At 44.0% G+C, this 21,543-nt stretch overlaps 1 protein-coding gene across 1 annotated transcript in view; it reads left to right on the top strand.

The window, feature by feature from the left end:
* Nucleotides 1-21,543, top strand: part of KCTD15 (potassium channel tetramerization domain containing 15) — a 41,419-nt gene that overhangs the window by 16,191 nt on the left and 3,685 nt on the right. Inside the window, exons 3-4 of the mRNA XM_018562886.1 lie at nucleotides 8,681-8,825; nucleotides 20,661-20,966. Of these exons, the coding sequence (XP_018418388.1) occupies nucleotides 8,681-8,825; nucleotides 20,661-20,966 (451 nt within the window). The remainder of the gene's footprint in view (nucleotides 1-8,680; nucleotides 8,826-20,660; nucleotides 20,967-21,543) is intronic.

Genomic DNA, 21,543 nt, shown 5'->3' with positions numbered 1-21,543 from the left:
CCACAAACATGAGGCAAAGGGTAATTGCATTGGGGGAGAGGGGGGGGGGGGCTTTCGGTCATTAGGATGCATGTCGTTAAAGTGGACCTGTGGTGTAACATTAACATACATTTACTGTTATAAATAGCTTGTGTGATATACTGAGGGTTAATGAGCAAACGCAAATCCTATTGGCAATGCATTCAGTGCCAAGGAATCTGTTGCTTCAACAGTGTTCCTAAAAATAGATCGTAACCCTAACTGGATGACATGTAATTTGCTGAGCACGATGCACCATAAACAATTGCCGTTTGTTTTTTCATAAAATACTTTTTTGGCGTTCTTTTTCATCGTTGTTGTCACCTCAGTGCTGCTACAGCCTACTTCAGCCACTTCCTGTCCACACTTTCTCCAGCATCAGCTGCCCATTATTACTCCCTTAACGTGACAATGGAAGATGATGCCCATACAATAAGTGTCAGGACAGCCGCTTGTTGCCTCAATTTGAAGTCCATATAACAGAGTGACAACAGTGGATGATGAACGTGCAATGTGTGTCAGAATGGCCGCTTGAAGCCTCAGTTTGCAGCCCATATAACAGAGTGACAAGGGTGGATGATGCCCATGCAATGTGTGTTGGCCCAGCTGCTTGTAGCCTCGATTTGAAGCCAATAAAACAGAGTGACAACGGCGGATGATGCCCAGGAAATATGTGTTGGCATGGCCGCTTGTAGCCTCAATTTGAAGCCCATAAAACAGAGTGACAACGGCGGATGAAGCCCATGAAATATGTGTTGGCATGGCCGCTTGTAGCCTCAATTTGAAGCCCATATAACAGAGTGACAATGATGGATGATGCCCGTGCAATGTGTGTTGACACGATCGTCTGTAACCTCAATTCGAAGCCCATATAACAGAGTGACAACGGTGGGTGATGCTTGTGCAATGTGTATCGGCACAGCTGCTTGTAGCCTCGATTTGAAGCCCATATAACAGAGTGACAACGGCGGATGATGCCCGTGCAATGTGTGTTGTCATGGCCGTCTGTAGCCCCAATTTAAAGCCCATATAACCGAGTGACAACGGAGGGTGATGCCTGTGCAATGTGTGTCGGCACAGCCGCCTGTAGCCTCCATTTGAAGCCATATAACAGAGTGACAGCGGAACGGTGGGTGATGAACGTGCAATGTGTGTCGGCACAGCCGTTTGTAGCCTCAATTTGAAGCCCATATAACAGAGTGACAATGCAGGAGCACACTTAGGAGACAGGCCATTGTCATGACAGGAAGTGCCTGAACAAGGACCTTCATGACAGGACCACCAGGGATTATTTCATCCAAGCTACAGATTTTTAAAAAACGTTTTAAGTAAAATGAACATGTTAAAGCTGCGCATTCTCATTTCTCTATCCCAGGCAGAAAAGCTGATTTCCAAGGTTACCGTCCCTTTAAATGTTCGAGCGTTTGCTGTCCCCCGTCAGAGTTTTCCTATGTAGGGTGTCACCTTTCATCCCGCATCCCCATAATGAGCGCGTTCTGCCTTTTATTATAAAAGCTCGATGCTGTATTTTGAAAGTTTGCAACTACTGACGTCCCCCAGCCTTTAAAATCTTGTCTTCTGTACAAAGTCCTTCAGGCATTTCTGCTCCAAAGAGGTAATTATTCCTCCCCCGGACTCCCTTGCTTGCCTCTTTCTTGAGTTAAATATTAATTTAAGGAAGATATATATTAGAAAAAGTATGAAAAATTAGATTTGCAGCCCAGGTCTGCGGCTCCAGCCAGTTTTCTCGCTCCGGTGTGGAGGGGAAGACGGACATTTGAGGACCCTAGCGATGGGGTTGGTAAATACTTCTAGCTTCAAGTACAATATCACAAAGGATGAAGAGTCGGTGTTGCTGTAGTAACTGGATCCCGATGCCCGCTTCTTCAGTGCAGTTTTGGCCAGAGGTCTCCCGTTTCATACTATTCCCAGCAACATTTATGGGTTTTTGGTAGCCAGGGACCTCTGCATTACAGGCAAGGAGATAGGAAGTCCGTTGATCTCTATGGCTAGTGTCGCGCATGTGCAGTATACTGCAGGGGATGCCCAATACTAAGGGGCTCCAAATGTGGCCGGGTCCCGAGAGGACACCCCGTTGTGAACTGGAAGATGGTTCAGTGTAAGGTCAACTTTGATATTTTCAAGTATCCCAACCCTATGTAAATAATAAAGCCTCCATATTGCAAAGGGTAACTGCTCGTTAATGTCGAGGGGGGGCTGTGTATAGCACTTTTACTTACCTGATCCCCTCCAACTGCAGGCTCCAAAACCGAATCTCGCAGCTGCTTCTCCCCTCCTTCCACTCTGGCAGTTGCAGGCCCGCTGACGTCATCACTTCTAATACAGAGCCCATAGCCCCACATTATATGCAAAGATTCCAAGGGAGAGTCCACAAGCCAAAGCGGAGGGGAGAGGAGAGCCGACTGCCGTGGGAGCGGGGATCAGGTAAGTTAAAAAACCTTTACTCATCCCCCTAGATCAGGGGTAGGCGTCCTTGGCACTCCAGCTGTTGTGCAATTTCATGTCCTACAAGGCATTGCAAGACTCTGACTGCCCCAGGCATGACTCCAAGAGGTAGAGACATGATGGGACTTGTGCCAGGGTTGCCTACCCCTGCACTAGACATTCATGGGCAGTTAATCTTTGCAGTGCAGGGGTAGCCACACTGCAAGGGTAGTTCTTTTTTATTTGGAAACAGGCTTTAACATATTATGTACTTTTAAAAGTAATTTTCAATATTTGTAACTCTTTAAAGTAGCGTTGACTACTTTACAACACACACGGGGACCATGGGGAACAAAAGTAGCCCCCCTCCAGAAGAAATGACAGTGTCAGGACCAATTCAGAGATGATTGGAGGATCTACAGCCGAGTGATACACAAATAAGATTCATTGTTGTTCATAGTTCAGGGACTTGAATGTATTTGTAAGATTTACCTCCTGAGTTCAGTGTCACTTTCAATCCCATTATTTTAATTTTTTCCTGTTATTTTCGACCCCTTGAATATTCAAACTTTATAGTCCCAGACTCTACAGACAGGGATCAGGTTCTGGTTGGAGCAGTAATGAGGATTTCTAGAAATGGATTTGTAGGGGGGAACTGTCTCCCCGTCCTGAGGTTGATTTCTAATAAGTGAAAATTGATATTTTTTTTTTCCTAATGGGAGATATTGATTTCTGACACTTTTTGCCTATTATGAAGCTGCTCTGGGCGATTCTTTCCGTAATTTTTACCGTATTTAGACAAAATGTCGATAATTCAGCGGAATCTATTTGATAGATTTCAACACTTTTTAAAGACTTTATGACCGTTTTTATTTTTGTTATTGGAAATTTTCTTCAGCCATTCCAAAACTTGGCATATTGCACTTTAAAGTGGACCTTTACCCCTTTCACTAAAAATCACCTCAACATGCAGCTCTGCATGCAGCATGCTGATATGAAATCATCTTACAATTCATTAAAACACATTTTTTTTTTTTTACTTACAATTATTGCTTTTCTTCTTCCTGGTCCTCTTGGGCATTAGTGATGTAATCTGTGCCCAAGCATTGCATCCTGGGAAGGTCACATCAGCAGTGCAACCTGTATCCCATCACACTCCTGACCTGATAGAAGCCCAAAAAGAACAGGGCGTGTGCGGCGGTGACAGCAGATGCCTCCGCAAAACACATGCAAATCCAATAGAAGGTAATTCGCACTCCAATGCAATGCAATGCCAAGCCAATCTTATTTATTGACTAAGGTAGTGTAGCATTTTACAGCAGCTGTAAAATGCTACACTACCTTAGTCAATAAATAAGATTGACTTGGCATTGCATTGGAGTGCGAGGGATTCCTCCCCGTTCCAATCCTCCAGTGCTGACTGGAGGAACGTATGGGGAGGGGGGCGGGTACAGCTGGCTCTGCCTCTAGATAGGCAGAGCCAGCTGTCACTCACGCAGCTGGGTGGATCTCGACAGTAATGTCAGGATCTGTCCTGGCTGCGGCGGTCTCAGTATTCAGCGAGCTGTAGCTCGCAATATACTGAGCTTTGGGTCACGGGAGGACGCTAGTATATGTCCTCCCGTGACCCTTAAGAGAACTATGGGGAAAAACACTGACCCCATAGTTCTCTTTTAAAGAAGAACTTTGGGCAATACTGTTCGTAACCCTTGCAGAGAGGCTACCCCCACACTGGAAGGGTCAAATGCTAACCACTAAGCCACTGTGCTGTTGTGATTTACTTGAAAACAGGAAATAATAAAAAAGAGAATTTAACTTTTTGACATTGATATGAAATCATCTTACAATTCATTAAAACACATTTTTTTTTTTTTACTTACAATTATTGCTTTTCTTCTTCCTGGTCCTCTTGGGCATTAGTGATGTAATCTGTGCCCAAGCATTGCATCCTGGGAAGGTCACATCAGCAGTGCAACCTGTATCCCATCACACTCCTGACCTGATAGAAGCCCAAAAAGAACAGGGCGTGTGCGGCGGTGACAGCAGATGCCTCCGCAAAACACATGCAAATCCAATAGAAGGTAATTCGCACTCCAATGCAATGCAATGCCAAGCCAATCTTATTTATTGACTAAGGTAGTGTAGCATTTTACAGCAGCTGTAAAATGCTACACTACCTTAGTCAATAAATAAGATTGACTTGGCATTGCATTGGAGTGCGAGGGATTCCTCCCCGTTCCAATCCTCCAGTGCTGACTGGAGGAACGTATGGGGAGGGGGGCGGGTACAGCTGGCTCTGCCTCTAGATAGGCAGAGCCAGCTGTCACTCACGCAGCTGGGTGGATCTCGACAGTAATGTCAGGATCTGTCCTGGCTGCGGCGGTCTCAGTATTCAGCGAGCTGTAGCTCGCAATATACTGAGCTTTGGGTCACGGGAGGACGCTAGTATATGTCCTCCCGTGACCCTTAAGAGAACTATGGGGAAAAACACTGACCCCATAGTTCTCTTTTAAAGAAGAACTTTGGGCAATACTGTTCGTAACCCTTGCAGAGAGGCTACCCCCACACTGGAAGGGTCAAATGCTAACCACTAAGCCACTGTGCTGTTGTGATTTACTTGAAAACAGGAAATAATAAAAAAGAGAATTTAACTTTTTGACATATGAAGCAATGCAGGAGCGTAACTATAGATCATGGGGCTGCCATAGCAAAATTTTTATGGGGCCCCTCAGCGACCTCCCTAGTGTCAATGATAGTAAAGTTATGTAACAGGAGAGCTGTATGCATTGTCTCCTCCTGTACATCTGACATCGGCTCTTGGAAATGTCACAGGGGGGGTATAGGCTCAGTGTCAACAGCAACTTCTGCAGTCCTCAACGGGGCCCCTTCCACCCCCCCAGGCACCATAGCTAGCAGCCGCATGGGCTGCTGTGGCTATTGTTACACCAATGAAGCAATGTATTTGGTTTAAGTGTTTGGCATTCAATGCACTTTACCAATTTCATTTCAAAGGGGGAAGTTGAAAAAACCAAGGTGGCATTTTTGCGTTTTATTTTTTTGCAAGTCTTTACACCAGTCTGTTACAAATTACTTTGGCATCGCCACTTCCTGCGTCAGACTCGGAAAACCAGGCGCGATTCCGGGGCAAGAATTAGACAAATTGCATGAAACCGAGAAGCAATTATTTCAGCGGTTTTTATAATCGGGCCTTGTGCTATTCATAAAGACGCACACAAATAAAAAATAAAAAAGATGCAGTGGAGCCGGCCTGTCCTTGTGAATCCCATACTAGATTTTCTATGATGAATACTTCAATCCCAGCTCCCAGAATGCTATAGAGCAAGAGCAGCCTATCGCCGAGGGCCCGATGAGATTCAGAGCCGCGGGCTATTGACCTAGTGCTACAGCTGTACCATGTGCAGATCTGGTTAGGAAGAAGCTGCACACGAGATGGGGGGAGGGAGACCTCCGCGCTCAGTGCTGGAATCATCATTACAAACCGGAGATTTTATCACTTTATGGAAAACTCGAGCGCCCTGATGCAGCCAGGCAGCAGAATGCAGAATATAACCTCGCAGATGCCTACAGGGATCGGAGATATGTCCACCTTTGTTTACTGATCTGCAGGGATGCCGGGGAAACATCTGGGACACAAGCAACTGACCCATGAATAATCTCCGTCTCATTGGGGGGCCGTGTATTAAATCCAGGGCAGGCCTCGCACAGTGCAGACCCATTATGTTAAGGAGATTCTGTCACACGTGTGACCAGATGATGGAGTGTTGGCACATTGTGAATCGGCATCGATTTGACTTTTTTATTACTATGTTGCCAGTGCACCATGGAGACCGGGGATGCTTACATTGTTACATAGCAGATAAGGTTGCAAAAAAAAACTCGGGTCAATCCAGTCCAAAGTCTGCATGAGTTTAATGTGTCATGTTTAAAAGCGAACCAGGTTTAAGGCCCCGTTCACACTGAGCGGTTTATCGTGCGATCTCCGCCGCGAAATCGCACATATTTCCACGTGATATCGCTCTATGTAGCTTGTCCAATGCATTTCAATGGAGCTGTTCACATTTCAAAGCTCGATGTCGCCTGTAGCTCGTCGCTCAAGCTTGTCGCTCATACACGACCCTTTTTCCCGCGGATGTTGCACGATTCGGCTCCAATAGACTCTGTGGTGTCGCGCAAAATCGCGCATTACCGGCGATATTGCGCGACTTTGTCGCGCGATATTGCGCTACAGAAGGGTCACTTTTGCACTGCACAATGGAAGGAAAGAATGATGTCACATCAAGATCTCTGTTGATTGGTTACAGCCCAATGTAGCAGCGTCGAAGTCCCGCCCAAAAATGTAGCGCGATAAAATGTGCACTGTCGCTCAATATCGCGCAGTGTAGCTCAAGCCACTCAGCGCAAAATTGCGCAGAAAACGCAGATATCTATGTCGTTCAGTGTGAATGGGTCTTTAAGGCTTCTTTCACATGGTCTGATTAGGGGGGAATCTGTTCCGATCAGCCCCTGCTGATTGGAACAGATGCCACCATTGGATGGACACATATCACAATGGTGACATGCGTTCCAATCAGCAAAACTTTTTATCATGGTGACCGTTCCGATCAGCAAAAACTGAAGTTAAGGGACCCTGTTGGTCAACGGGGAATCAGATGGAAATTGACTTGTGTCCATTTGCATCAGATTCCCCGTGATCTGGCACGATCAGGTCCGGTGAAATGGAACTTGGATCTATCTGTTTTTCCGGACCTGGCCAGAGCTGGGGTAACCAGGTGTGAGAATGAACGCCCATCCGTTTAAATCCGGCCGCCCATAGACTTACATTGGGCTTCCGATCAGGTCCACCAGAAAAACTGACAGTTGGACTTGATCAGAAAGACCATGTGAAAGGTGGTTCCATCGTTCAAATTCCCCTTTCATATAAATCACCGGAGCTTATAGCATAATTACCGAAATACATATTTTATGAGCTAAAAAAAAACCTATTTCTTGACCCCGTGCTATACATGCATTTATTTTGCACCAATGCACCAAATGTAACATTGACCTGCATTGCAGCATGCCAGAGTGCTCTACCGTGCATTGTGGTGCGCCACGCTGGGAAAATTATGCAGGTGCATTTTCTAATCTTTTGACAGCCCATGTTAGTTTGACCGCTAATGCACCAGACTGGAAAACTCTGAATGGGGCCTATAATAATTTTAGGCGCACACACAACCATGTGAAGTTTTTATAGTTTATTTTTTATCATTTTATTTTATTACTCTCATAAAGGGAGTTGGTAACAGTCTATCTAGGTGGTGACAGGTGCTCTTTACAATTTGAAGTCTATTAGACAACCTGATGTCTGTGTCCAGTCAGTGCTGCTCAGAGGACCTGCACATAAAAAGCATTTACGGGTTCATTCCTTGTAGCGAAAAACGGGAAGCTCACTCAATTTCCAACGCTCGCTATCCTGAGATTGACTTGCTGAGGTCCTAGGCTCACAGGAGGAAATGAGACCCAGGACCCACAGGTATCTACAGGGACACGGATGCTGGTATGAAGCCCCCTGAAACACTTCTACACAAAAGAGATTTTCTGGATATAAAATTTGAATATGTTGTTGCACCCGTGAGCTCCCTGAAAGCCTTCGACTGCCCAAGCCTACAGTGTTATTTATGGCACTAGCAGTAAAGGGGGGGTTAAGGTTGTGTGTATAGGAACATCTAGCTCATATGCATCTCAAATGCTGCCAGGAGAAAGCACATTTTTAGGTAATTTCGGAGCTAAATGTATTGTTTTTTTAAATGTGCTTACATTATATTCCTGTTGATTTTTATAAAGGAGGTTAAAATAGGAGAAAAGGTTCAGTACATGCGGCGCTTAGAAAATGCCCATTGGCTGGGGGAAGGAAAAGACCTGTAAGTGCTATTATTCTGCAGCAGAAAAAAAAATCAGGTCTCCTCCCTTGCCACACAGGGCTGTGCTGTGTGACAGATGTGTAAATATCAGAAATAGATGGATAGAAACAAAATATACATCTGTGCTGTTAGCTTTTGCTCTGGAGTTCAGCTTTTAATATATCAATGAATGAGATGTTTCCTGATGTGGGTAATCAGTCAAGTGGAAGGAGAAGGGGGGGGATGGAAATATACAGTAATTGTGTAGAGCTATGAATTACACATAAAAGTAATCTCTTTTCTTTCTTTTTTTGTAGAATAAGTCGTCTTTTTAATGGCACAGAACCCATCGTGTTGGACAGTTTAAAACAGCACTACTTCGTCGATCGGGACGGCGAGATTTTCCGCTATATCTTGAGTTTTCTACGGACCTCCAAGCTGCTGCTTCCAGAAGACTTTAAGGTAACAAGAACCAGGATCTCATATCGACATACCAAGGGCAAAAATGATTTCATTACTTTATTACAGGGGCAATGACCCTCTGCACTCCGTGCACAGTATATGATAATATAGTGAATTCAGGAATTGTTTTTGGTATACAAATACCAGAAAAAGTTACATAGTTACATAGTTACATATGAAAATCTCTGCTCTGTCATCTGAGGTTTACAGCTAAAGTTGCTCAGCCTATGAGAGAATCGTACTGTTGTCTGCTACCCACTAAATGCAAACTTGTACCGTATGACAAAGCTCACAGATTGCCCATGGGGTGCTCTGTGATACAAACTTTGAGTTTGGGTAAGAAAATTAGAAGCCCCTCTGATACCTCCCTGTTGGGCAGTGGGCAGCTGGTAGTCTGATGTATTCTTGCTTGTGCATCCTGGAATGACTAGGTCTAGGGGCTCCTGGGACACTGCTATGTGGCAAAAAGCTTGTTTGTGATTTCTGCCATTACTCTCCGCACCGTAGTCTGTAATAAATCACAATATAAAAGCATACTACAAAAGTTGTATTTATATATGATCAAAAGTTTGCGAACACCTGACCATCACACCTATTATATGGCTATATGTATGAGAACCCCCCTCCAAGTGATTGCTTCCAGTGTGGGGTGCTGTTAGTATTACTGCATACAGAGACATTTTTAGAGAATTGTGATTTATCAACCTTTTTACTAGTGATGGACGAATCTACCCTTTCGATTCACCAAGGGTTTATCATGACCGCATGAGAGCAGTTGAACAGGCAGCAAATAGAGAGGGAAAAGGAATGTTTTATCTTCCAGTTAAAAATTAGAGTGTATTATCTGACAGACATCAGCCACAAATATTGTATAGTGGCTGGACAGTATGTAAGCAGCTTAGTTAAGCCACAATTTAAGATGGAGAGATAAGGCAGGTTTTATATTTAAATAAACATTAGAGTGTATTATCTGAGAGACAATAGCTACAAATATTGTACAGTGGCTGGACTGTATGTAAGCAGCTTAGTTAATCTGCTATTTAAGATGGAGAGACAAGGCAAGTTTTATCTTCAATTAAACAGAGTGTATTATCTAAGAAACAATAGCCACTAATTGTGTACAGTGGCTGCCTGGCTAGGCTGCAATTTAGGAGGGAGAGACAAGGCAGGTGTTAACTTGAAATAGAATCTAGGGTGTATTATCAAAGAGACAATAGCCACAAATATATTTGAGTGCTGGAGCACAGGAATAGGCCATAAACTTTGTGACACTATGCAGGATTTATCCTACAAGAAACATTAGACATTTTGCAACTGGGGTCAAGCTGTGGAAACATTATGTGGCAACCCCCTTTCAGGGCTCAGAGGATTAGGGGCATATTAGTCAGAGAAGATCCACCATCAGTAAATGTGGCAGAGAGATTTTTATGCAGCACCTCCTCACTTGCTACATGTATGGGATCCTCTTGGATAGTGACAGTAGATTGGCCAGTTTACTGTTGTATCGGGGATCTAATAGGGTGACCACCTAATAGTGGTCCCTCTCTTTGGTGACCCGAATCCTGGGGTCTTTGCGCAGAGTCTTGAACACGAGAGACCCCATTCACCACACATTGACTGCAGAGATCTCTGTGTCATTTAGGACAAAACTGTCCTCACTTACAACAGTCGGGTTTTGGAAGGGTGAAGCATCCCCTATGAAGCCTGCCACATTTCCTAGTTTCCTCCTCTGCCTCCTGGTGCCCTTATCCCACAGGGATGGAAGCAGGCAAAGGTTCCTGCTGGCCCTAGGACAACAGCAAATCCTCCTTTTCCTGCTGCTGTCTTTTCAGTGCTCGGTCTATCAGGTCACTCAGTGTGTGCTCACACATAATCACACAGTACTCACCGGTGGAACACTACTGCTGGTGCTGCCTTTCAGCAGGGCCAACGTTGAGTTTTATCACACAGGGTTGTCACATATGAGAAGGTTGGCAAGCAGCTCATGTTGATGTTGCATTGCTGCCAGGCAACAAAACCCTTTTGGCCTGATGAAGGACCTTTGTAAATAATGGGGATTGCCCAATTTTAATGGCAGTTGTGACAATAAAGGGCATAGATATGTGGTGCCTTGGTGTACATTACTTTACCGCACAAGTATGTGGTGACATGCTGCAAACAAAGGGCAACTGTGCTGTTTCTGCTGCTTACACCACACTCCAAAAAATCTCTAACAACAGAATATTCCTATTATTATCTATTATAAACCTAACATTTGTTGTAACCTAGCAGAAAAAAAAACTGATAAAGGAAAAAAAAAGCACTGCTGCAAATTAGGGGGGCCACCAGCTAAACCGCAACTACAGTTTTAGCTGACAAAAAGGTAGTTCTAAAGAGGATTGTTGAGTCTCTAAACACTCTGTGAACACTGGGGAGGCACACAAGAATATGTAGCCCACCACTCTGCAATCCACGGTAATTTGCAGAGAACCCAACCATGAAGGGGATCCAAACCATATCCCTACTCGAGACAACCATTTGCTGAAGGCCCTTTTCTGTACCAGCCTGATTGTGCCCCTGTGCACAAAGCCATAAAGAAATGGTTTTGACCAGTTTGGTGTGGAGGAACTGAAGAGTACTGACCTCAACCCTACTGAGCACTATTGGGATGTATTGGAACACTGATTGCAAGCCAGGTCTTCTAATCCAACATCAGTACCTGACCTCACAAATGCTCTTTTGGCTGGCTGGCCACAAATTCCCACAGACACACTCCAAACTCTTCCCAGAAGAGTGGAGGCTAGTATAGCAGCAAAGGGGGGCAACTGGATATTAATGGCCATGGTTTTGGAATGGGGTGTCCACAAAGCTTATAGAGGTGTGATGGTCAGGTGCCCACAAATTAAGACATGTGTTTGTGTTGTAAACCAGACTGAAGATCTGACTGAAGACTGGTCTAGTCCTGTGATTGTAGTAGTGAATGGTCTATTTTACTGATCAACCTCTGGGCAATATACGTTACCTTTAAAAACTCAGTGGGTGGACCATTCAGGGGTGCTATGTACAAAGAATGACTTTCTCCTTGCACAATAGACTTTGTCTGACCTTGATGTGCCAACTGATACAATGGATTTGCTGCAGCCTGTCTGGTGTGCGGTAACATTGGGCAGAAGTTTAAAAGTGATATAAGAATTTTTATGGGTTGAGTAGGATGCATAATTGTATGGGAAAGTTAAATATAGTGTTTGTGTTTTTCTAATTAGCAGACACTTTGGAGAGTGTAAAACACAGGCAAATTCTCCCCGATTCCTGAGCCGTATCTTATGCGTAAGCAGTCATTACGCCCGCCTTGTGAATATTTATCAGTTTTCACCTTTGTTTAACCAAATAGAATAAGGCGCCTTCGGGGTGAAATTGTGTTTGGTGTCGTCGTGTCACTTGTGAAAGTTGTTAAAAGTTTTTGGAATATTTAGTGTGGAACAATTTGAGGCCCCAGTTAATTTCTGCCAGCCTGACACAAAGGCGGCGGGGGGGTGGGTATACAGGAGGGGGGGCTGTCTATACGTCTTGCAGCACTTCAAGAACGGGTGTGAAATTGCTGTACGTACATGAAATAAGGTGTCACAGTTAGAAACTTTCAGGCCTTAGAGGACGAGAAGCTATGTACTCCTAGAAAATTGCATTTGCATTATTTCCTAATTGTTGTTTATACATGTTGTAGCCCTTCAAGGCTGATACCTAAATCATATGTGATGTTGATGCGTGCGATGCTGGAACGTGATAGCTCGGTGACACTTTTTTTAATCAACCTATGGGATTTTGCAGATGTAGTGTCAGGACCTCCAGTTAAATAAGAAATCTTGGTACTTGTGTACATGTGTGTGTGTGTGATAAATGTGAGCAGCACCTCTCAAGTGCTGATCCTATAGGTGCGATACAAGACCCTTTAGCATGACTCCTTTGGAGGGCAGAAAATACTTGATGAAAGGAGAACTTCTTTCTACCTATTTGTAGAACATTTCTATACATTTGAACTTCATCTTGATTGAAGAAACGTGTAGTGGAGCACTTGATCCCTGGCGCGGGTATGTGTTCCATTTGGGTGTGATATCTTATTAGTAGACAGCTCTATATCTAGTGCAAAAAGGTCATATATAGGCTCTTAGGACAATGTCTTTAAAATTGTAGAAAGCCAAGTGCCCAAATATATACAAGTCCAGATATAGTTTAGTAGTCACAATTTTTTGTTTAGATGCCCAATGCATTTCAGATGTTCTGAGGGTTCTTCCTCATCAGGGCTTAAGAGTATTAGACTCGGGAGGATCTGGATGGAGGACTGGCATCCTAAGATTAAGATTCTGTAAGCAATGTAAAGTCTGCTTCCGCCGTTGGTTTAGCAGTTTCCGTCCAGACCCCACTACAGTCTAATACTCTTGAGCCCTGGTGAAAAAGGCCCTTCAGAACCAACAGAACTTAATGTTTTTCTTTTTAAAAATGTGACTAATAAACTGTAGCTGGACATTAAATTAAACTTGTTGCCCTTATAGCTACAATCTAAAGTGCACCTGTCGGCCAAAAATTGCAGCATTAAAGGAGAACTATGGGGTTAAGGCGTTTCCCCATAGTTCTCCTTAGGGTAACGGGAGGACACAAACTAGCGTCCTCCCGTCACCTTAGGCTCAGTATACCGCGAGCTACAGCTCTCCATATACTGAGAAGCCGCAGCTGAAGTGGATCCCGACAATTATGTCTGGATCCGCCCAGCTGCGTGACTGACAGCTGGCTCTGCCTATCTAGAGGCAGAGCCAGCTGTACCCGCCCCCTCCCCCGTCCGATCTGCCAGTCAGCGCTGGCGGATCGGAGCGGGGAGGGGGGAATCCAGCCCCTCCCCTGTCACGGCAGAGAGCTGTGACAGGATCGAGAGGTGAGCGAACGCCGGTATGTGTTCGCTCACCTCCCGATCTACTGAACCGACCTGTGACAGTCTCATTGTCACAGGTCGGCTAGAACTATGAGGTGAGTGAAAAGCACCCCCCTCATAGTTCTCCTTTAAGTCAGACCTGGACAAATCTCAGGAGCCAGTTAGCCAATGCTCCTTAAAACATACAGCTGGCACCTACATTTTGAGTTTTTTTCTAGTTGTTTTCAATAGAGCTGGCACCTAAAAAATCATGCAGGTCCCTTGATTCGATAGTGTGGCTCTTGAATTCCTTCTACTGTACCTTTAATGGCAGCCCATTTCTCAGAATCCCCCTCCCACCCCCCCACTTCTATCTGAAAACTAGCCAGTTTCCCCCTATGTAATTTTTGGCATGTTGGCTAAGTTAAGAAACAATCCTCTCTGTCCAGTTTCCTCTGCCCCTCTGAGTCCCCACATCATGGAGGTCAAATGGTTGGGTTGCAGCACCACTGGTAAATTGATCCAAGGCAATTGCTAAGAATTTTTATTGAAGCTACTTGTTATGGATGCCTATATCCATTATCTGATATATTCCAACCCAGCACTAGTGCCAAGATTGTTGGACCCGCTGACAACTTTTAAATAATGCCGTCCTATACTATCACTTAATTAGATTGCTGTTCTGATTTCTCTGAACATATATGTTCCACGTCAGGCTCCTTTAGGCAATCCCTTCACAGGAGTTAATTGACAGCTAAGGCGATCCTAACTAAGAAATGGTTCATGAACAGAGTGTGCTGTACATTATGGATCATTTTTGAGGATGTAGTATCCCGGTGGTGCGTGCAATCAAAGGATTAAGGAAGGTCATAAGAAGAGTATTTTCTACCTTATGATAGGTGATTTTGGAATGTGTGATTTTCTGGTGGGAAAGGTAGAGTGAAAGTCATGAGAAGAGTATTTTTTTACCTTAAGAAAAGTGATGTTGGAACGTGTGATTTTCTGGTGGGAAAGGTAGAGTGAAGGTCATGAGAAGAGTATTTTTTTACCTTAAGAAAAGTGATGTTGGAACGTGTGATTTTCTGGTGGGAAAGGTAGAGTGAAGGTCATGAGAAGAGTATTTTTTTTACCTTAAGAAAAGTGATGTTGGAACGTGTGATTTTCTGGTGGGAAAGGTAGAGTGAAGGTCACGAGAAGAGTATTTTTTACCTTATGATAGGTGATGTTGGAAAGTGTGTTTTTCTGGTGGGAAAGGTAGAGTGAAGGTCATGAGAAGATATCTGTAAAAAATAAGTCAAGGCAACTGGACTTGCTGTATTTTTCTTGAAGACGTTTCAACGAAGCGCTTCGACGAAGAAATCTCTTCAAGAAAAATACAAGTCCAGTTGCCTTGACTTATTTTTTACAGATATACCATGACCTGGATGAATGAGAACCTTCACAGATGTCATTAAGAGGATTTTCTCCCTTATAATAGGTGATGTTGGAACATGTGATTTTCTGGTGGGAAAGGCAGAATGAAGGCCATGAGAAGAATATTTACTACCTTATGATAGGTGATGTTGGAACGTGTGATTTTCTGGTGGGAAAAGGTAGAATGAAGGTTAAGAGCAGAGTATTTGCAACATTTTTGGAGGGTGTGATATACTGGAGGTGGGTGTAAAATGAGAGGTAGAGAGAAGGTCAGGAACAGAATTTTCCCTACCGTATGGAGGGTCATATAGGAAGGTATCATATCCCGGAAGTCATTGTAACGACCTGTGTCGACTGCCTTTTGTTTGCTTTAGTCAGTTATGCATTCCTCTATAAGTCCCTGGAATAGCAAAACAGGTCAAATGAAGGTTACAAGGAAGCCAGCTGCCGGTCAAGAGCGCATGTCAATGAATTATCAATGATCTCAGCATCTCAAACTGATGCCATTGACACAAGCCCAAAACCCATCAACAGAGGACCTAAAAAAAGTTGAGAGACAGTTAGGATTAGAATATTTTGTTCCTTCAAGGAAGGTCACATTGGAGGATGTTATATACCATTGGTTGTGATCAGAATGGGAAAAAATAAGGTCAGAAGAGGAGTATTTTCCACCTCTTTTTGGAGGGTTTGATACCCCAGTGGAAAGAGAAAGACAGAGAGAAGGCCAGGAGTGATTATGGACGATTATGTTGGAGGGTGTGATATCTCAGTGGGGAATGTAATGAGAAAAACAGAAGACATGAGAACATTAGAGGTCTTATGTCAGTCTTCTGTGCCTATTTTAGCATTTGGGGGGCCGGGTTTGCCTTTGCTGTTGGCACACGTTTGTGTAGAAAATGAATTTGAGTGCTCTGGGGATTTTTTTATGAACATATACAAATATAAGCCTTGTACGGGTGTTGAGTGATCATCTACCAAAGCCAACAGTGGTTGAGTTAATGACTCAGAAGTACCGCCAATAGCACTCATTTAAAAAGTATTTCAACCCCAGCGACGGCACAGCACTCTTCCGGCTGGCTGTATTCATCACAAAAACCCGTGAATTCAGCCAGCTGCTCAGGCCTTTCACGCCCAAGAGGTATCGGCATACACCATGATCTCACTATGATCTGTACAAACAACCAAGGGCTTTTCTCAACCTTTAATGTGTCATGTTCAGGACAGTAAAATTCAAAATACCGCATGAATTTGGTTTTTGTTAGGATGGTGCCCTGAAGAGCTAGAAGTTTAATGTGGGGGGGAGGGTATTTTATTGTAACTTTTTTTTTGAAGTCTCCAAGTTTTTAAACTAACGTTTTATATCAGGGGTCGACAAACTTTTCTACATTAAGTGTAAATTCACAGGCATTAGAAAACTGATGTGACAGTGAACAAGAACATGCCTTATACCTCAGAAATCAGCCCCAATTCCTGCACCTTCACACCTCAGATCACCCCAATTCCTGCACCTTCACACCTCAGATCACCCCAATTCCTGCACCTTCACACCTCAGATCACCCCAATTCCTGCACCTTCACACCTCAGATCACCCCAATTCCTGCACCTTCACACCTCAGATCACACTAATTCCTGCACCTTCACACCTCAGATCACCCCAATTCCTGCCCCTTCACCCCTCAGATCACCCCAATTCCTGCACCTTCACCCCTCAGATCACCCCAATTCCTACACCTTCACACCTCAGATCACCCCAATTCCTGCCCGTTTACACCTCAGATCACCCCAATTCCTGCACCTTCACCCCTCAAATAACCCCAATTCCTGCAACCCTCTCCCCTGAGATAACCCCAATTCATGCACCTTCACACCTGAGATCAGCCACAATTCCTGCTTCATCACCCCTCAGATCAACTGAATTCCTGCAACTTCACCCCTCAGATAACCCCAATTCCTGCACCTTCACACCTCAGATCAGCCCAATTCCTGCACCTTCACCTCTCAGATCATCCCCAATTCCTGCACCTTCACCCCTCAGATTAGCCCAATTCCTGCCCCTTCACATCTCAGATCAGCCCCTATTCCCCACCGTTAGAAACACATGGATCTTATATTTATACTTGCTACAACTGGTTGTTCCTCTAGTGAAAGGAAGGTGGTAGCTAGGCTTCTTCGCATAAAAACCTCTACAGCCACAGATGGGGCTACACTAATACTGGGAGGAGGGCCGGCATCTAAACTTCAGTGACACCAGCTAAGTCTCTCTGAAAAGTTTTGGAAGTGGTTGGGCTGCCGGTCACAGAGAGGCAGACTAGGCTTTGTAAGTGATAGTCTATTGAATGCTGTATTTGTAGGGAGTAGGGGCCCACAAGAAGGTCCTCTGGCATGGCAAGCATGAGCGCTTTCCATGTGACGATCGCCTGGGTGCAACTGAAAATAAATTGCATGCTCGACCTGGCACGGGAGCCTTAGGTTACCTATCTCTGTTTTATATCATTTTAATTATCTGCATAAAACTTACTTATCAAATAAACACTTTATCCATGGTGCACACCTGGCACTCTGTTTTCTAGGGCTGATGTGGCCGTTTGAGATAAAAAAGAACAAAATAGAAGTCATTTAAAGTGCGTGTATCACCTAAACATTAGTCTTAGTTTATAGGGTAGGGACGGGTTAAATCTGCCATCAATTTATGTTTTGCCATCTGTGTCCCTTTACTTCCTGTTGCAATAGAACAAGAGAGGAAATCTTCAGAAAGTAAAGGGACATCTTCTCTTAGATAGTTGTCACCAGAACAAGTGTTCCTATTACCCCTAACCCCTCAATCTGGTGAAGGCAGTACAATTTTGGACTTCATATCACTTTCTGTCTCGTTGATGATGATGATGATGATCACCAGGACAAACAGAAAGGCAGAATCTCCCCAGCACAGACACAGACAGCAATAGAAACCTAAAATGTAGACATATATTGAATGGATGTCAGACCAAATAGGTGAAAAAAGTTCAAAGAGTCTTTAAAATTAATTGCACCAAAGTTTTCCAAGCAATCTCACTGGCCTGGTAAGTCGGCTACAACAGCATAACAGGTTTCCCTAGGTGGGTACCCAGAAGCAACTTATAATGTAGACATATATTTAATGGGCTCCAGGCACCAGGGAAATGGTCCAAAGAGTCATTAATAATTCAATCACAGAGGAAAAACAGCTCATGTACTTCAGGGGCAACAACATTCCCCTTTCATCAGTGCTCTTACTTGCAGTGGTTTAAATTCTCCAATTGGACTGTAGTTACATAACATGATGGGCAACAGCTGGCTGGTAACAATATGCAACTGCAGTCCACGGGGAGATTTCAAACCACAGCAAATAAGAGCCCTGATCAAGGGGTTATGTTGTTGCCCCTGAAACACGTTGGCTATTTTTCTTCTGTGATGGAATCATTAAAGACCCTTTGGACCTTTTCACCTATTTGGTCTTCAATATATGCCTACATTCTAAGTCAAGGGAGACCTGTTATGCTGTTGCAGCCGCCTCACCAGGTCAGTGAGCTTTCTTGGAAAACCTTGGAGCAATTAATCTTTTGAAGGAGTATTGAGATCCCAGCGCCTCGATTTGGAGCAATATAAAACCTGACAGAGGTTCGAACCTTTCCCCACGCTATCTAAAAGGCATTTTGGCTATACATGTACCCTAAATGCTTCTGACTGCTATTTCTCTGGTCCTGATGGCTCTAAATATCCCCCCTCAAATTTCCATACCAGGGTCGGGAAGTCTAGATCGTACTGTAAAGTATCTTTCCTTCATGCTCTCCTCAGTGCCATCGCTCTCCTCATGCTTTGAGGAGAGCGATGGCACTTTTCGAATTAGCAATAACAGCATGTCCAGAGCGAGCGGCCTATTGATTAGGGTGACAGGTAATGTCAGCCTATGGTTCTTCGCTATGTAAAAAAAGTCCAGGTTAGCAAGGCTTTCGGGGCATGTATAATTACGTGTGCTGTGGGCTTTGCTAATTAGGTGACTATGGAAATGGAAATTCACCATTAAAAGTTCAATCGTGTTTTCTGCTGTGACTAATTTTCGGAAAATGATTTTTTTTTGTGTACGTTTATTTGATTTCCAGGTGAGGACGGTTTCAGTTTCTGAATCGTTTTGATGAGGAGAATAGGAATGGATATATTGTATTGGCAGAGCCTTAGCTCATCCCGAGTACTTGGATTTTTTTATACAGTATAACACACGCAAGAAATGCTCAGGATGATCTCGTCTTTATTTGAAGTTCTTATTTGAATAAAGTGTAAAGTTTATGTAAATCCCAACAATCTTCTTTTATTTCCTTCCTTTTGGTCTGTTAATTATACCATCAAAAGTGTTTTGTTCAATTGGCACAAAACCAAAAGAAAACCTGTTGATCTGCCAGGCATGCAGTGAGCTAATAACTTCCTGGGCATTCTGTCTGTGTTGTACTGAAATCTCAGTCTGTTTTATCAGCCCTTCCCAGTTCATCTCTGTGGATTACACACCACCTCCCTCCTATTTTACGAAGATGAGCAAAAGCGGTGTTCTGTGACACTAACGCACTTCCTGTCCTACCATGACAACATTCACTTAGAGTACTGTATCTGTAGAGGTGCAGTGTTGTCAACCTAGGATTGAAACTAGGGATAAGGAGAAGGGGATGTGTTTTGTAGTCCTAACACAGCCCCTGTCATAGAGTAACTATGTTCTCCTAATGGACTGTATTTATGGAGGAGCAGCTTTGACGTCACTGGTTGCCACGAGCTGGGTGGGATGCCGGCCAGAGCATCACAACTTGCCAAGAACACTAAGCAACCTGGGGTGCACTGGCCTCCCCCACGTGACCCAATGAGATGCCCCCTGAGGCAACCACCCCAGGCCGCCTCATTTTAGGGACGACCCTGCTAACACATCATTACATAAATGCCGCTCAGTGCTAGGCTGCCGGAGGAAGTAGAGGAAGCCGCTGTGACATCACCAGACCAGGTAGAAGATAGCAGGAAATAGGTATGTAGAGTTCAGAGCTTAAGGAAGGGGAAAGAGTGTCAAAATGCCCCGAGTTCCACTTTTGTTTACTGCTTGTTCAGAATTTGTTGATACTTTGGTGTGCATGACCTGGGGATCCAGGTGGAGTTTCACAAGGATAACCAAACCCAAGAACAAAAATGTAATTTTTTTATTGCTATTGCATATTCCAGCTTCCGAGTCCTTAGATATAATGGCTGCATTCGTCTTCTTTGTTTCAGGCAATGAACAGTCCTCATCTAAGGACTGGGAAGCGGCCAAATATGACATTTTTGTTTTTGGGTTTGGATACACTTTAAATTATATTGCCATATTCTTCATTTTCTTCAGCATCTAGAACCAGTAAACTCAAGGACCAAGAGCTTTCCACCATGTAGATCATGAGATTGTCTACTCTGAACTTTGCAAATTAGAACCAAACTTTGATGGGCCTGAAAGGCACCTTATTGAAGCTGTTAGAAATGTGTCAGACTCTTTATGACCGTGTGTTCTCTGCTCCTTTAGGAATTCGGCCTGTTGTATGAAGAAGCCAAATACTACCAGCTGCTCCCGATGGTGAAGGAGCTTGAGCGATGGAAACAGGACAAGGAGCACCGGAAGCACTTCCAGCCTTGTGACTGTCTCGTGGTGCGGGTGACTCCAGACCTTGGCGAGAGGATTGCGCTGAGTGGGGAAAAGGCTTTAATAGAGGAAATCTTCCCGGAGACCGGCGATGTCATGTGCAACTCGGTAAACGCTGGGTGGAACCAAGACCCTACCCACGTCATCAGGTTTCCACTAAATGGCTATTGCAGATTAAACTCCGTTCAGGTATTCCTACATTCTTCCTGTTTGTCGTAATGCATAATGGGCCTGATTGATCAATCCGCTATAGCATTCATTGATTGCTTAAGTTGCTTTTGAAGCAATATTATCGCATTTGACAGGTCGCTTTAGCACCCACTAAATACTATTGCAGCTCGATATATCAGGGCCAATATCTGTATTAATGTATAACTGATAATGTCATCATTCATTATGGGGATTTGCGGGGTGAGGACCTGTGCACAGAGATATCTTTTACTTCATTTCTTGATTCATTTTAGTTATTTTTTTTTCTTTTAAAATGCAGGAATACTTCTGCAGATCAAAGCAAGTCTTCTCTTATTTGCTAGATAGTCCATATATACACTATATCACTTAAAGCATTTTGGGCACCTGACCATCACACCAAAATGAGCTTGTTGAACATTACGAAACCACGCCATTAATAAGGAGTTCCCCCACTCATCCTATGGTCATTAATATGGAGTTGTTCCTCCCCCGATGGCCATTACTATTGGGTTGTCCTCCTCCTCCCTCTTTGCCATTAATATGGAGTTGTTCCTCCCCAGATGGCCAATACTAA

This window comes from Nanorana parkeri, unplaced genomic scaffold (assembly GCF_000935625.1).
Source record: "Nanorana parkeri isolate BGI_ZX_2015 unplaced genomic scaffold, ASM93562v1 scaffold609, whole genome shotgun sequence".
Classification (NCBI taxonomy): domain Eukaryota; kingdom Metazoa; phylum Chordata; class Amphibia; order Anura; family Dicroglossidae; genus Nanorana; species Nanorana parkeri.
The sequence above is the reverse complement of the archived record's forward strand: the minus strand, read 5'-3'. Positions and strand labels throughout refer to the sequence as shown.